This window comes from Dipodomys merriami, unplaced genomic scaffold (assembly GCF_024711535.1).
Source record: "Dipodomys merriami isolate MVZ:Mamm:240054 unplaced genomic scaffold, mDipMer1.0.p SCAF_45, whole genome shotgun sequence".
Lineage (NCBI taxonomy): Eukaryota > Metazoa > Chordata > Mammalia > Rodentia > Heteromyidae > Dipodomys > Dipodomys merriami.
The window spans coordinates 5,231,440-5,244,677 of NW_027206013.1; the positions used below are offsets into that span (position 1 = coordinate 5,231,440).

At 39.0% G+C, this 13,238-nt stretch overlaps 1 protein-coding gene across 1 annotated transcript in view; it reads left to right on the forward strand.

The window, feature by feature from the left end:
* Positions 1–258: 258 nt before the first annotated feature.
* Positions 259–13,238, forward strand: part of LOC138808246 (solute carrier family 5 member 4-like) — a 42,788-nt gene continuing 29,808 nt past the window's right edge. The window contains exons 1-5 of the mRNA XM_069994225.1: positions 259–393; positions 1,042–1,113; positions 3,059–3,163; positions 5,268–5,327; positions 8,477–8,581. Of these exons, the coding sequence (XP_069850326.1) occupies positions 259–393; positions 1,042–1,113; positions 3,059–3,163; positions 5,268–5,327; positions 8,477–8,581 (477 nt within the window). The remainder of the gene's footprint in view (positions 394–1,041; positions 1,114–3,058; positions 3,164–5,267; positions 5,328–8,476; positions 8,582–13,238) is intronic.

Below are 13,238 nucleotides of genomic sequence, written 5' to 3' on the forward strand. Positions count from 1 at the left end.
GCACTATACTCCCACACCATGTTCACTTTCAATTTGCACTCTTTTTCTGGGATACATTGTATTCTAACATACTACATAGGTCAATATGAAGTGCTGGAAGGCCAAAGTCTCATAGCCTGAATTACCAAGAAAAGTTTAAAAGTCCACCTGCCTGGAATCAGCCCTGATACCTTGCTCATCTGCTTGAGGCTGATCATTAACCCAATACTTCTATAAAGAAGGGCCACTCTTGGGATGGGATCACCACCACCTGCCACCATGGCCAGCACATCAAGCCCCAACACTATCACTGAGACCCCAGAGACCCCTCCGTTGTCAAGACCCATTCAAAATGCTGCTGACATCTCTGTCATTGTCATCTATTTCATAGTGGTGGTAGCTGTCGGGCTATGGGTATGTAGGATGCTAATAGGCTTTTGGGTGGGCACCAGGGTTGTGTTGAAGTGTCTTGGCAATTTTCACAAGTGCCATTGTGTTTCCATCTGGATCATTTCCTGCTGTATGACATAAGTAATACTTTGCTGAGTGAATCCATTCTCCCAGCAACCTCATCATTTCAGCTATTGGTTTATTTACTATATCTGGAATCTTTTATGCCAGCAAAATGACAGAATATTTTTGTTAATTCATTTACTTTATTTTTCTATTTGCTGTCTGTTTCTTTTCTGGCTTTGCAAGGTGGATAAGTCATTTGTATTGCATTCGGTCTTTGGAGTGGGGGAGTCAATGCTGCAAATTTTCACCTGAGCACAGCATTAGGGTTACCTCACATTGTGTTCATAAAGGAAATAAATACCAGTTTGTCACAACATGGTTTCTTGAACTCCTTCAAAGTCCAAGGTTTGTTTTCTTTAATAAAGCTATGATTACAAATCTGTTTAAAAATTGATGATCATCACAGTTTCTAGAAAATATTTCCTTCTAGGGGAGTGCTGAAACATCACTGCTGTCAACATGCTGGCCACAGTGACTGGAGCATTATGTGAATCCTGTGAGTACACCTGTTGTGACACCTTAACTCTCACATGTCTTTCTGCTCAGGCCATGCTGAAGACCAACCGAAGCACAGTTGGAGGTTACTTCCTGGCTGGTCGAGATATCTCCTGGTGGCCGGTAAGTAGACTAATTTCCTATGGATAAATTGGTAAAATGTGTGCATGTGTTTGCAAACGTGTGTATGTGTGTGTGTTTATAGAAAACATTGGAAATAAAGCTGCATTTTCCTCTGTAATCCTAGAGAATGAATGGGATGAGGTATGTAATGGATCCCAATGATTCCTTCATAGATCTTACACATGTAAATAGTGTAAAAAAAAAAAAAACAGTTTCAGAACTGACCTAGCCAGTAGAAAAGAAATAATCAAACCTTGATAGGAGCCAGTGGCTCCTATCTGTAAGCCTAGCTGCTCAGGAGGCTGAGATCTAAAGATAGTTGTTCAAAGTCAGCCCAGGTAGGAATTTCTGTGAGACTCTTATCTCCAGTTAACCACCAAAAAAGCAGGAAGTAGAACTGTGTCTCAAGTGGTAGAGTAGTAGCCTTGAGTGAAAAGAAGCTCAGAGACAATGCCAGGGCCTGAGTTCAAGCCCCAGGACTAACAAAAGTACGGAGGGGAGGGGAGGGGAGGGGAAGAGAGGGGAGGGGTGGAAATGGGAAGAGAGAACTGACCTGGCCAGGGTAACTGAAGCAGACTAACTTCCAATTCAAAATGGATTTTTACTTAGAGAATTCAATCAGATATTGCCTTTGTGTACTATATTTTGAAGCATATAAGCCTCAACCAATCCCAAGCTTTTGAGAAGCTTACATTCTTGTAGGCACTCAAACAATCTCAATATCCCTCCCAACTAGCTGAACAGAAAAAAAGTGAGCACGACAGAGCTAAATACTGGAATAAATGAATCATCACTGGGTTCCAGGCCCTTGTTCTGTTCTTTCAGAACTGGTACTCATTCATGACTCACTCAAGAGATCTCACTTCATCTGTGAGTCTTTAACAGCAGACAATATGGTGGAAAGGGACACAAATGAGAAGAATGTCTGATTGCTGGGAAGGAATATGAAGGAGGAGTTCTCTCCTGAAATATGAGGTACTTGGTAATCATTTGAGTGACAAGATCTGATGAGGGTTCTGATAGTTTTTTAGTTATCTTTTCTTTTGGCAGTCCTGGGGCTTGAACTCAGCATCAGGGCCTGGGAGCTGTCCCTGAGTCTCCTTGAACTCAAGGCTAGCACTCTACCACTTGAGCCACTGCATCACTTTTGTTGTTTTCTGTACTTTATTGTAGTAGTTTATTGAAAATAAGACTCTTGTGATGTTCCTGCCGGGGATGGGGTAAAACTGTCATCCTCAGATCTCAATCTCCTGAGTAGTCAGCCACTGACTCTTACCATCTCTGATAGTTTTTGGTTAAAGATGGGCTCAACTCAGAACATATTGGCAGATGTATTAATGTAACTGAAGGCAGATATCAGTGGGTTTTTTCTAAAAGGTCTGATCTGAAGTACTTTTGAGTTTAAAGTTTATATAATTTTTCAACTATATAGCTTTTACATTACATCACAAAAGCACCTGTAGTCAATATGTAAACCAATAAATATGCTTCTTTCCAACAAGACTGTTTTGAGGACATTTTTAACTGTTACTACTGAGCTTCAAAAGGTTGCACAAGGCATTTAGAATTTAACTTGTCCATCTAAGTGGTCAATGCTTCTTGATCAGAATCACCCCTTCCATCATTTTTCCCCATTCAATCTGTTCCCTTCCCCTAGACTCACTGGATGCTGAAATTGGCAATTCACTTAATTCCACATTTTCACATGTCACAAAAGTTAATTACTCATTCGATTTTTAAAACTACTTTTGGCTATTCAGATTTTTTTCCACAAACATTTTTTATCTATAGGGTTCACATAAAAAGTGGTAATATTCTGGATTTAGCCCACAGGACATGGACTGCTCTAAAGGTGTAGTGATTTGTGTCCCCTTTATATCTATCCATTTGAAAGAAGTCTAATTTGAATCATTTAATAACAGCAGTCTCCTCTTTTGCCTTCCAGATGGGAGCTTCTCTCTTTGCCACTAACATAGGTGCCGGCCACTTTGTGGGCCTGGCTGGGACAGGGTCAGCTACTGGAATAGCTGTTGCAGCAAATGAATGGAATGTAAGTAACATCAAAAGACTTGTCCTCTAAATTGAGCCACACCAAGATATTTTAATCAAATCAAACCCAAAGTTTCTAGGACGTAATATCTGTTCTCTTTTTTGTCTGTCATGGGACTTGAACTCAGGGTCTGGATATTATTCCTTAGTTTTTTTACTCAAGGCTAGTGCTCTACCACTTGAGCCACAGCTTCCCTCCTAGCTTTTTGGTGGTTCCTGGGAGATAAAAACTTCTGGGAGGCTGCCTTTTTCCTGCCCAGGCTAAATTTGAATTGCAATGCTCAGATCTCAACCTCCTGAGTAACTAGGATGTATAGCCATGAGCCATCAGGGCCTGGTTTGGTTTGATTTTTATTCTTCTTTCTCTTAGTTAACATTTTGTTTGCCCTTTAACACCTCTGTAGTCCCATACTACCTGAGCCATACCAGGCTCATTATTAACTTCTGAGATTTTTCTCCAACAGTTTTGCTACCTGAAATGTCATTTCTCTATGGCTCAGTATCCATTTTCACTTGCCCCGCTTTGACAATTTGAGATCTCAATTTTCTCTCTTCTTTCTGGACCTCGTGTCCAGCCATAAAGCAGGTGAAAGGAAGATTTTTAATGTAAATCCAAAAGTTCCATTTTTTTTGCAGAATCCAGTTGATGAAAATTATTCATTCCACTACAGTGTAGAATGTAGAAGGAGAAAATGATGCACAATATATTGAAGGATCTTGGGGAAATAAATCCATCATAGACTTGGTAGGTGTCAAGGGAGAACCACACCAAATGGCTCAATGGAAACTGTCTACACAGAGCTGATCAAAGCATTAACAGTGGAGGTAGCAATAAATATTTCTAGAGACTACAGATAAAACATCTGTGATGGGGTTTCTAATTGTTTTGCTATGGTATCACAAAAGCCATGTGCTTTTAGTCATACCCTACATTTTGGAAAGACAAGGAACCTGTCTTCTCTTGTACTCAGATCACCGTATTACCTGTCATTTGGCTAGACATATGATGAGAGTATTGTAAATGGTACTTTTTGTCTATTCTTTTCTCTCATCCTTGTTTTCATGGTGGTATTTGTGGGGGGGGAGAGAAGGAGTGTTGTGTGAACAACTCTATGCATATCAATCAGAGGAAGATGAATCACTGGAAAAAAATTTTAAAGAGATCATTATTGGGTAAAAACAGGAAGTGACCTTGAGTCACCACAAATAGCTTGTTGAGGATTTTATCCCCAATTCTACTTGAGTAGTATCAGGAGCTCCAGTGTATACCCTGACTCCTTATGGGCCCCATCATCAGTTTCTTTTTGGGAGACTTATGGACTCTGCCTCAAAATGATCTATGTCCCATATGGCTGTGATTACCAGCACAGATAGCTCAGCTGGTTGGTTCCTTTGTAAGCCTGTAACCTTGGGCTTCCATACTCTCTGTGATGTTCATTTTTCACCCCTGTAATATAAGAATAATGTTGGCCTCAGTGGGTTGTTAGAGAGGCATAAGCATTACATATCATGAAAACACAAAGAAGGGCTGGGAATGTGGCTTAATGGTAGAGTGCTTTCCTAGCATGCATGAAGCCCTGGGTTTAATTCCACAGTACCACATAAGCAGAAAAAGCCAGAAGGGGTGCTGTGGCTCAAATGGTAGAGTACTAGCTTGAGCAAAAGAAGCTCAGGGACAGTACCTAGGCCCTGAGTTCAAGCCTCAGGACTGACCAAAAAAAAAAGCTTCAGTGAATGTTTCATATAAATGATAGGTTTTATTTCTTATCATTGGTTTAGCATTTGAAAGATATGACAGGCACAGAGAATCTTCAATTTCCAAAGTCCTTTCTGATTGTTCTGTCCAATGCTTTGGATATCTTTCAATGGCCTAACTGGACTCAGATTTATTATGTTCCAATGTTCTTTCCCACATATCTTTGATCACATTTTAAACCTCAGGAAATGGTAGCCTCTGAATCATAGAGACAAAAGGAAGAAATCTACAACCATCAGAGAATCATGATAAGATAGGATCTAAGCCAACTTTGTTTCAGATACTGAGATCTAAGAAGTCATACTAGCAAGCCTCTTGAATTTCACCCTCTTTTATTGTATTTTTACAGGCCTTGGTGCTGGTGCTGGTCCTAGGGTGGTTTTTTGTCCCCATATACATTAAGGCAGGGGTGAGTATCTACATGTACTCAGGGGCCACCTCTCAAACCTATCTTCAGGCATTCTTTTATCCATGAACTTTTAACTTTTACTGAAACATGGGTACTCAGCCTTCACTTGGTCTATTGCTAAAAATCCACCATCAACAAAAACCAAATCCCTTCCTTGGAAGGCTTTCAGTGTAGACTGTGGCTGTAGTCAGGTGAGAAATCTATAGTTTTCTTGCATAATGAGCATGTGGTATAAAAATCCTGCATCTGGGAATCCTATGTCCTTCAGGGAAAGCTCCCCAAAGGTGTCCTGGCTTCATCCTTGAGGGATCCTGTCACCTCTAAAGATAGAAGAATCAGATAGAAGAATGGTATAGAAAACATATAGCAGTTGAAACTTGTGAAAGGATTTGGCATATGGGGATTATATGGAGGAAGCGTGGTGAGAGATGGAATGGTGGATCTGTTAATGCAGGGGAAAGGCCTACACATCCTAGATTTCAAAGCTGTGTCCTGTATTCTCTCTAAGATGACAAATACAGGCTTTCTAGCACTTATGATTCATAATGAGACATGAAGTTTAGGAATCTTAGCTCAGATCTCAGGGGAGAATGGACTTGAGCAGGTGATCCGTGAAAAAGTTGACAAAATAATTTATGATTGTATAGGAAAGAAAAAGAAAAGTTAGAGAGTTGCTTCTGAGACCAAGATAAATCAGGCTTGATAACAAATAACACATAAAGGGAGTTAAGAAGGGAGCGTTAGAATGCATTCTAAGACATGAAGTTCAAAGGCCTGGAAGCCTAAGGTCTCCTCTAGTGGGGAAGAGATTCCAGAAGGAATCTAGATGATGGATGAGAACAAAGCACTGAATTCACTTTGGAAATGGGTGTTTGGTGCCTTTGCAATTCTGTTTTAGTTTATAGTGTTGCTATAACAATCTTAACATCTGATACTTCATAAGGAAAAGAGGTTTATTGAGCACACAGTTCTGGAGATTAAAGACTACAGTACCAGCATTGCTTTGACTATGGCCACTGCAGAATCACAATATGTTGAAGAAGCAGAAAAGAAAATAATGGCATGCCAAAAAAAAGCATGGATTGGCCTTCCTTTATAAAACCCACTCTCTCAAGAACCCACTCCTGTGACATTGGAATCAAACCATTCATTAGGGTATCCATTCATTAAATAATCTTTCATCATTTGTCTTCTATTAATCCCCACTTTATTAGATTCCGCACTCTGGACAAAATCTGAACCTCATTTATCTTGTTGAAGGACAATCATTTTCAGACCATAGGACTGTGACTATACCCTGTAAAATTCATGTTTATCTCACAATCTAAATTGCATTCTCTCTGGCAATCATCTCTAAGCCTTAATTCATTCCAGCATCAACTCAGAAGTCCAAGTCTAAAGTCACAGGTGAAACTCCATTGGAAACTTTCTAGTTACAACTTAGTAAAATAAATTACTTTTCCAATAAATCGGTGAGACAATGAAAGTATAAACATTTCTATTCCAAAAGAGAGACACAGACCCTCTGAAAAGGATCACAGATCTCATCAATACCAAAATAAGGCAGAGCAAATACTATACCTGAAAGCTAAATTATCTCAGGAATCCTATGGATACTTGAATAGAAAGTGAACCCCCCAAAGGCTTTGGGAAGGCCAATTTTTATGACTTTATTGGGCTCAGTTTTATACAGTAGCTTTTGGAACTAAGTCTAGTACTTCCAGCATTTTCAGGTTAATGTTGCATGCTGTCGATCTCTCTCCCTTTTCTTGGGTGTCCTTTGGAGCTCCATGCATACAACTCCACTAGTCAGGGTCCCAGAAGTGATTCAGTAGGGCTTTCTCTCTGGCACTTCTGCCTGATCTTTTCAAGCTTTGCTTGGTAATCTCCACAGAAACAGCCATGACTCCTTAAATCTTTAATTCTGTATGTCTTCAGCATTAGCAACATATGGATGCCACCGAAGTCTGCCCCTTGGCTCTTTGTGGAGTTAGAGCATGTAATATGCTTGGCCCCATTGGAGCCCCTGCTATGCTGGTGAATCTCTACAGTCTGCACTGTGTAGAGGGCTGAGGTTGCCTGGGCAGCAGCCCATAAGACAATACAATGCATCCATTCCCTGAAATCATTTGGTCCTTCCAGATCTCTGGCCTAAGATTAGAGAGACAACTTCAGAGATTTGTAAGAGGCCATTGGCATTTTCTTCCCATTATCTGGACGCACAACACCTGGTTCCAATTTGTCTGTGCTAATAACCTCTTTGGAAAGTACTTATCAACCCTACAATTGCACATCTTTTCTTCCTGTTTTTCATAACCAGCCTGAAAGGTTTCAGAATTTTTTTTCTAGTCTGCTTCCCTTTTAATTACATATTTGGCCTTTACATCATTGCCACACTTTGGTGTGATACAAAATCAAGATGTTCAGTCTCATACTTCAGTAATGAAAGCCATACTATTTTTTTAAGGATATGAGTAATTATTTTCAAAAACATAATCCTGTGACTACCATATGTATAGTTGAATTTTTTTGAGTATCACTGTATTGGTATCTTAACTGCACTTTTTTTTTTTTTGGTCGTGGGGCTTGAACTCTGAGCCTGGGTGCTGTCCTCAACACTTCAGTTCAAAGCAAGCGCTCTACCTCTTGAACTACAGCACCACTTCCAGTTTTCTGGTGGCTAATTGGAGATAAGAGTCTCAGTGACTTTGCTGCCTGTGTTAGCTTTGAACCATGATCCTCAGATCTCATCCTCCTGAGTAGCTATGATTACAGGTGTGAGCCACTGGTCTCCAGCAAGTTCATTATTTTCCAAATAATATTACTTTTATTGACTGCGATGGGTAAATATAATAAAAATTATTTGTTGATGTGTCTACCAAGACACTTGGTGTGGTGGACAGCATTGAACACCTACATATATATTAAACCTCCCCTTTCTAAAGAGCACTCATACAATAAACGTTGCAACAAGGAGGTTATCAACAGGATCTACCTTCAGTCCATATGGCTATCCCAGCTCTTTTTTACTTTACCATGGGGCCATTTCTTTCTCTCTTAATTATGCCTAGCATGCCAGGTCCATAGTGCTCAGTCACTGTGACTATGCTGGATTCTGAAGTTGTATTCTTGTGGATGTCTGCCTGCAGGTAATGACCATGCCAGAATATCTCAAGAAGAGATTTGGTGGGAAGCGGCTCCAGATCTACCTCTCCATCCTCTCCCTCGTCATGCTTATGGTCATGCAAATCTCAGTGAGTATCACAGTATTTTAGCTCCCCCAAACTTACCAGATAGTTAAAATCAAGAAGTGGACAACAGCCTTTGTTAATACAGTAATGTGAAGCCATGTGCATGGCTTAAACTCCCTAGGATCTCTCTACAAAATATGAATGAGATCAAGGAGAATGACTTTTCTTAAATTTACCCTATTTTTTCTAAGACGGCCTCAATAAAAAAAGACATCACAGTTATGTGTTAAATGAAGTTGAAGTTGGGTGCTAGTGGCTCATACCTGTCATCTTAGCCACTCAGAAAGCTGAGATATGAGGACTGAAGTTCAAAGCCAACCCATTGGGGTATGGTTCAAGTGGCAGACTGCCAGCCTTGAGCAAAAGCAACAGTGCCCAGGCCATGAGTTCAAGCCACAGTAAATATGAAATACAATTTTTAAAAAAGAAGTTAAACTTTTTAATGTTACATTCCTTGGAGGTGATCAGGAATAAGGAAGAAAAGACTGTGAAGATTTAATAGAATGGGTATAAAACAAGAGAAAACGTATTTGCTCTTCCTGCATTGGTGTTGAAAACGATCATCTCACCTAATCTATATAGTAGTTTACAATAGTTTATAATAGTTTACAATCCAGGCAGGGATCTCAATGTTCCTAAGGGAAAAAAGAAAGGGATTTTTAGCTTTGTTTTTCTATTAAGCAGAGTCACTGTTGTTGGAAGTTAACCAGCTGCAACAATAAAGTTTGTTGAGATTGGTTTGAGATGGGAGGAGATATAAGAGAGAGTAACAGAGGGACAAATCTGATCAAAGTACATTGCATGCATACATGGACAGGTCAAAATGAAATCTCCTGTACAACTAATTGATACTAATAAAAATGTGGGAGAAGAAAATCTGGAGGAGACAATGGGAAGCACATGGGCCCATAAGGTCAGGAACTGTACACATTGTTTCACAACTGAGCTGTATTTGGTAATGTCCCAGCTCTTCTTGAGATCTGACAGGTTGACAGTAGCCATGGAGGTCATGGGAGGATTATACCTCTCAGAGAGAAAGGGTCCTCAGGAGCCTGTGGTTCTAGAATGAGAGATAGCACAGCAGAAATCCATTCTTGCCTGCATACTTATGCGTGAGATGATAAGATTATAATCTTAGACTTGATTATTTGTGTACTTTTACACTGTGATAGCAGATTCTGTGGTGGTTAGTTATTAGACCATGCTATGGAATTAGAATGACACATTTGGGGAAGCTATTTATTTCTTAGAATGCAGGGGGCGGGGCGGGGGGAATTGGCTGATTTTCAGCTTCCAGCAGTAGGCATGTTGTCCCTTGATGCCTAAATATTTCACTTTATGTTCAGAAAGACATTGACCTTCTTTAGAAAACCACATTGAAAATTTTAAAATCAGGAAATTCACTTTGGTCCAAGCTATTATCTAATCTAGGTTTGCATTTCAGATACTGAAAATGCTTGATCATTGCAGTTAATCTTTATAATGGGAAATATTTTCAGACTGTTGTGATGTCATTCATGCCATCACATTGAACATTCAAGTACAGTTTGTTATAACCTTTTTATTGTGAACATACTGTACAGAGGGGTTACAATTACATGAGCAAGGTAATGAGTACATTTCTTATCAAGCATTGTTGCTTCCTCCTTTGTTTCCCCTTCCCATCCCTTCCCATCTCCTCCCCTCCCTCCATGCCAAAGTTAAAGTTTGTTTTTCGACATAATGTCTTGTACATCTCATTGTTGCAATGGGTCCACCTGTATCCCTATTTAAACAATTTGTTTTTCCCCTCCACAAATTATAGCAACATCAAATACAGTGAAAACAGGGGTTATACCATGGGGGAGGGACATACAAAGCAACAAAGAAATATCTTATAAATGTGTTAGAAACAATAGCAAGAAAGAAAAAACATTTGAGTGCTTAATGTGGTATATATACACAATGGAATTCTATGCCTCCATCAGAAAGAATGACATTGCCCCATTTGTTAGGAAATGGAAAGACTTGGAAAATTTGTATTAAGTGAAGTAAGCCAGGCCCAAAGAAACATAGATCCCATGGTTTCCTTTATTTGCAATAACTAATATATGTCTGAGACAAGCAGAAACAGTCAGATAAGTTGATGTTAGGTGAAATGAACCCCAAGATAAGGACTCAAATGTTATAACTTTTATGCCTCAATAATTTTTGCCACAATAATACAGTAATTCATATATAAGCTACTTACTGATATTTTTTAAATATTTTTATTGTAAAGATACTGTACAGAGGGATTAGTTACATGAGTAAGGTAATGAGTACATTTCCTATAGGGCATTTACAGATAATTTTTTTTTATTTTTAATTTAATTTAATTTTATTTGTGAACATACTGTACAGAGGAGTTACAATTACATGGGCAGGATAATGTGTACATTTCTTACCAAGCATTGCAGCCTCCTCCTTTGTTTACCCTTCACATCCCTTCCCAGCCTCCCCCCTCCCCCCCATCCCAATCCTATTCCTTCCCCCCCCTCCCCCCCCACCCCCCCACCGCACCAACGTTGTAAAGCTCGTTTTGGACATGACAACTTGTGCTTCTCATTGTTGCAACAGGTCCACCTGTATCCTTATAGAACTGGTTTTTCCCCTTCTCCTCCACTAGTTATACTGACATCAAATATAGTGAAAGCAGGGGTTATACTGTGGGGGAGGGACATACAAAGCAACAAAGAGATAATCTTATAAATGCGTTAGAAACACATGCATGAAAGAAAAAAACATTAAAATACACATCTAAGGGTTCATTTTCCTGACATCACATTACATTTACAGATAATTTTTAAAGCATGTATGTAATGTCTTGATGGTAACTTACAAAGTAAGAGTCAAGGAATTTATAATAAGGTAATTTAGGTTTCTACTTTTAACTGGATTCCTGCTGTACTATCTATCATTCTCCTTTTAAATTAATATATAATGGTATGATGACTTTTGTCTGAAATCTTAGCTACTCAGGAGGCTAAGATGTGAGGATCACAGTTCAAAGCTACCCCAGGCAGGAAAGTCCATGCGATTCTAATCTCCAATTAATCACAGAAAAAGCCAGAAATGGTAGTGTGGCTCACAAGGTAAGAGTGCTAGCCTTGAAAAAAAGCATCTCAGAGACAGTGCCAGAGTTCAAGCTTCAGGACTGGCATATATTTATGAAAGACAATGTAATATTTTGATACTATATATACAGTCTTCAAAAATAAAAATCAGAGTAATTAGCATCTTCTAAACACTTATCATTTCTTTGTGTTAGAAAAATGTTAATTTTGTTCCTCTATTTTGAAATACATTATAAATTATGAAGTATGGCCACATGATTGTAGATGTCTATGGTGCCCGTACGTAATGTTTCCTTTTTCTTCCTGATTTTATTTACTTGAATAATTCTTCACAGTCTCACAATTAATCTAGCCAAGGATTTGTCAGTAATGTTTATCTTTTTAAAGAGCTAGCCCCTGGCTTCATCGATCTTTTATATTGCCCTGTGTGTGTGTGTGTGTGTGTGTGTGTGTGTGTGTGTGTGTGTGTGTGTGTGTGTGTGTGTGTGTGTGCGCGAGCGTGCGCGCGCACGCACATTCACATGCACTGGTACTGGCACTTGAACTCAGAACCTGGATGCAATTTCCTAGCTTTTTCACTGAAGGCAGCACTCTACCACTTGAGCCACATCTTCACTGGCCTTGGCTTTGGGTGGTTAATGGGAGACAAGAGTCTTGGATTTGTCTACCCAGGCTGGCATCAAACCTCTTGAGTAGCTAGGATTATAGACATGAGCCACCGTCACCAGGCTTTGGACCACCTTTCAAGTTTCTGTTTCAATTATTTCTACTCTGATATCTGTTAGTTCTTTATTTCCACTGAAGTTGAAATTGGTTATTTTTAGCTCCTTGAGATTCAATGACAGATTATTCATCTAAAAGCTCTGTGGTTGACATTTTTATTACTATATGTTTATTGCAAAAAGAGGTTTTGTGCACATATGCTTGTTATTCACTTTGATCAAATTTACTCCTTGATTTCTCCCTCTTATCCCCATCCACCCTTGGGAAATAATTTTAATGGGCTTTATTATTCTTTCTGTATACATGCATATAAAGTATTCAGATTCATACCTCATAATTTTCTTCTTTTGTACTCTCCCTTCCCCATAGGATATAAATTCTTTATCCAAAGAGAGGCTTACAAAGATTTTGTTAGACATTATAAATACTGCTTCCTCTTTCCTGTTAAATCATTCTGATTGCTAACACCTGAACTTAGTTTTGCCTCTTTAATTTCTTTTTTGTGCCTGTTCTGGAGCTTGAATTCAGGACCTAGGTGCTGTCCCTGAGTTTTGTTTGTTTTGGGCTTTTTTTGTTTTTGTTTTTGTTTTTGTTTTTGCTCAAGTCTAGCACTCTACCACTTAAGCTCCACTTCGGGCTTTTGGGGGAGTTTATTTGAGATGATTTTTTAAATTTAATAGCAGCATAACCAAAGAACTTATTTTGTTTCCTACCTCATTTTAGTCAGGGTTGTGTTTGTAAGATTCATCATATTATTGCTACACTTACTTGTTTTCATTGCTATAGAACATTGTATTATGAAAACATACTGAATCTATTCCTTCATTCTACAGTTACCTTAC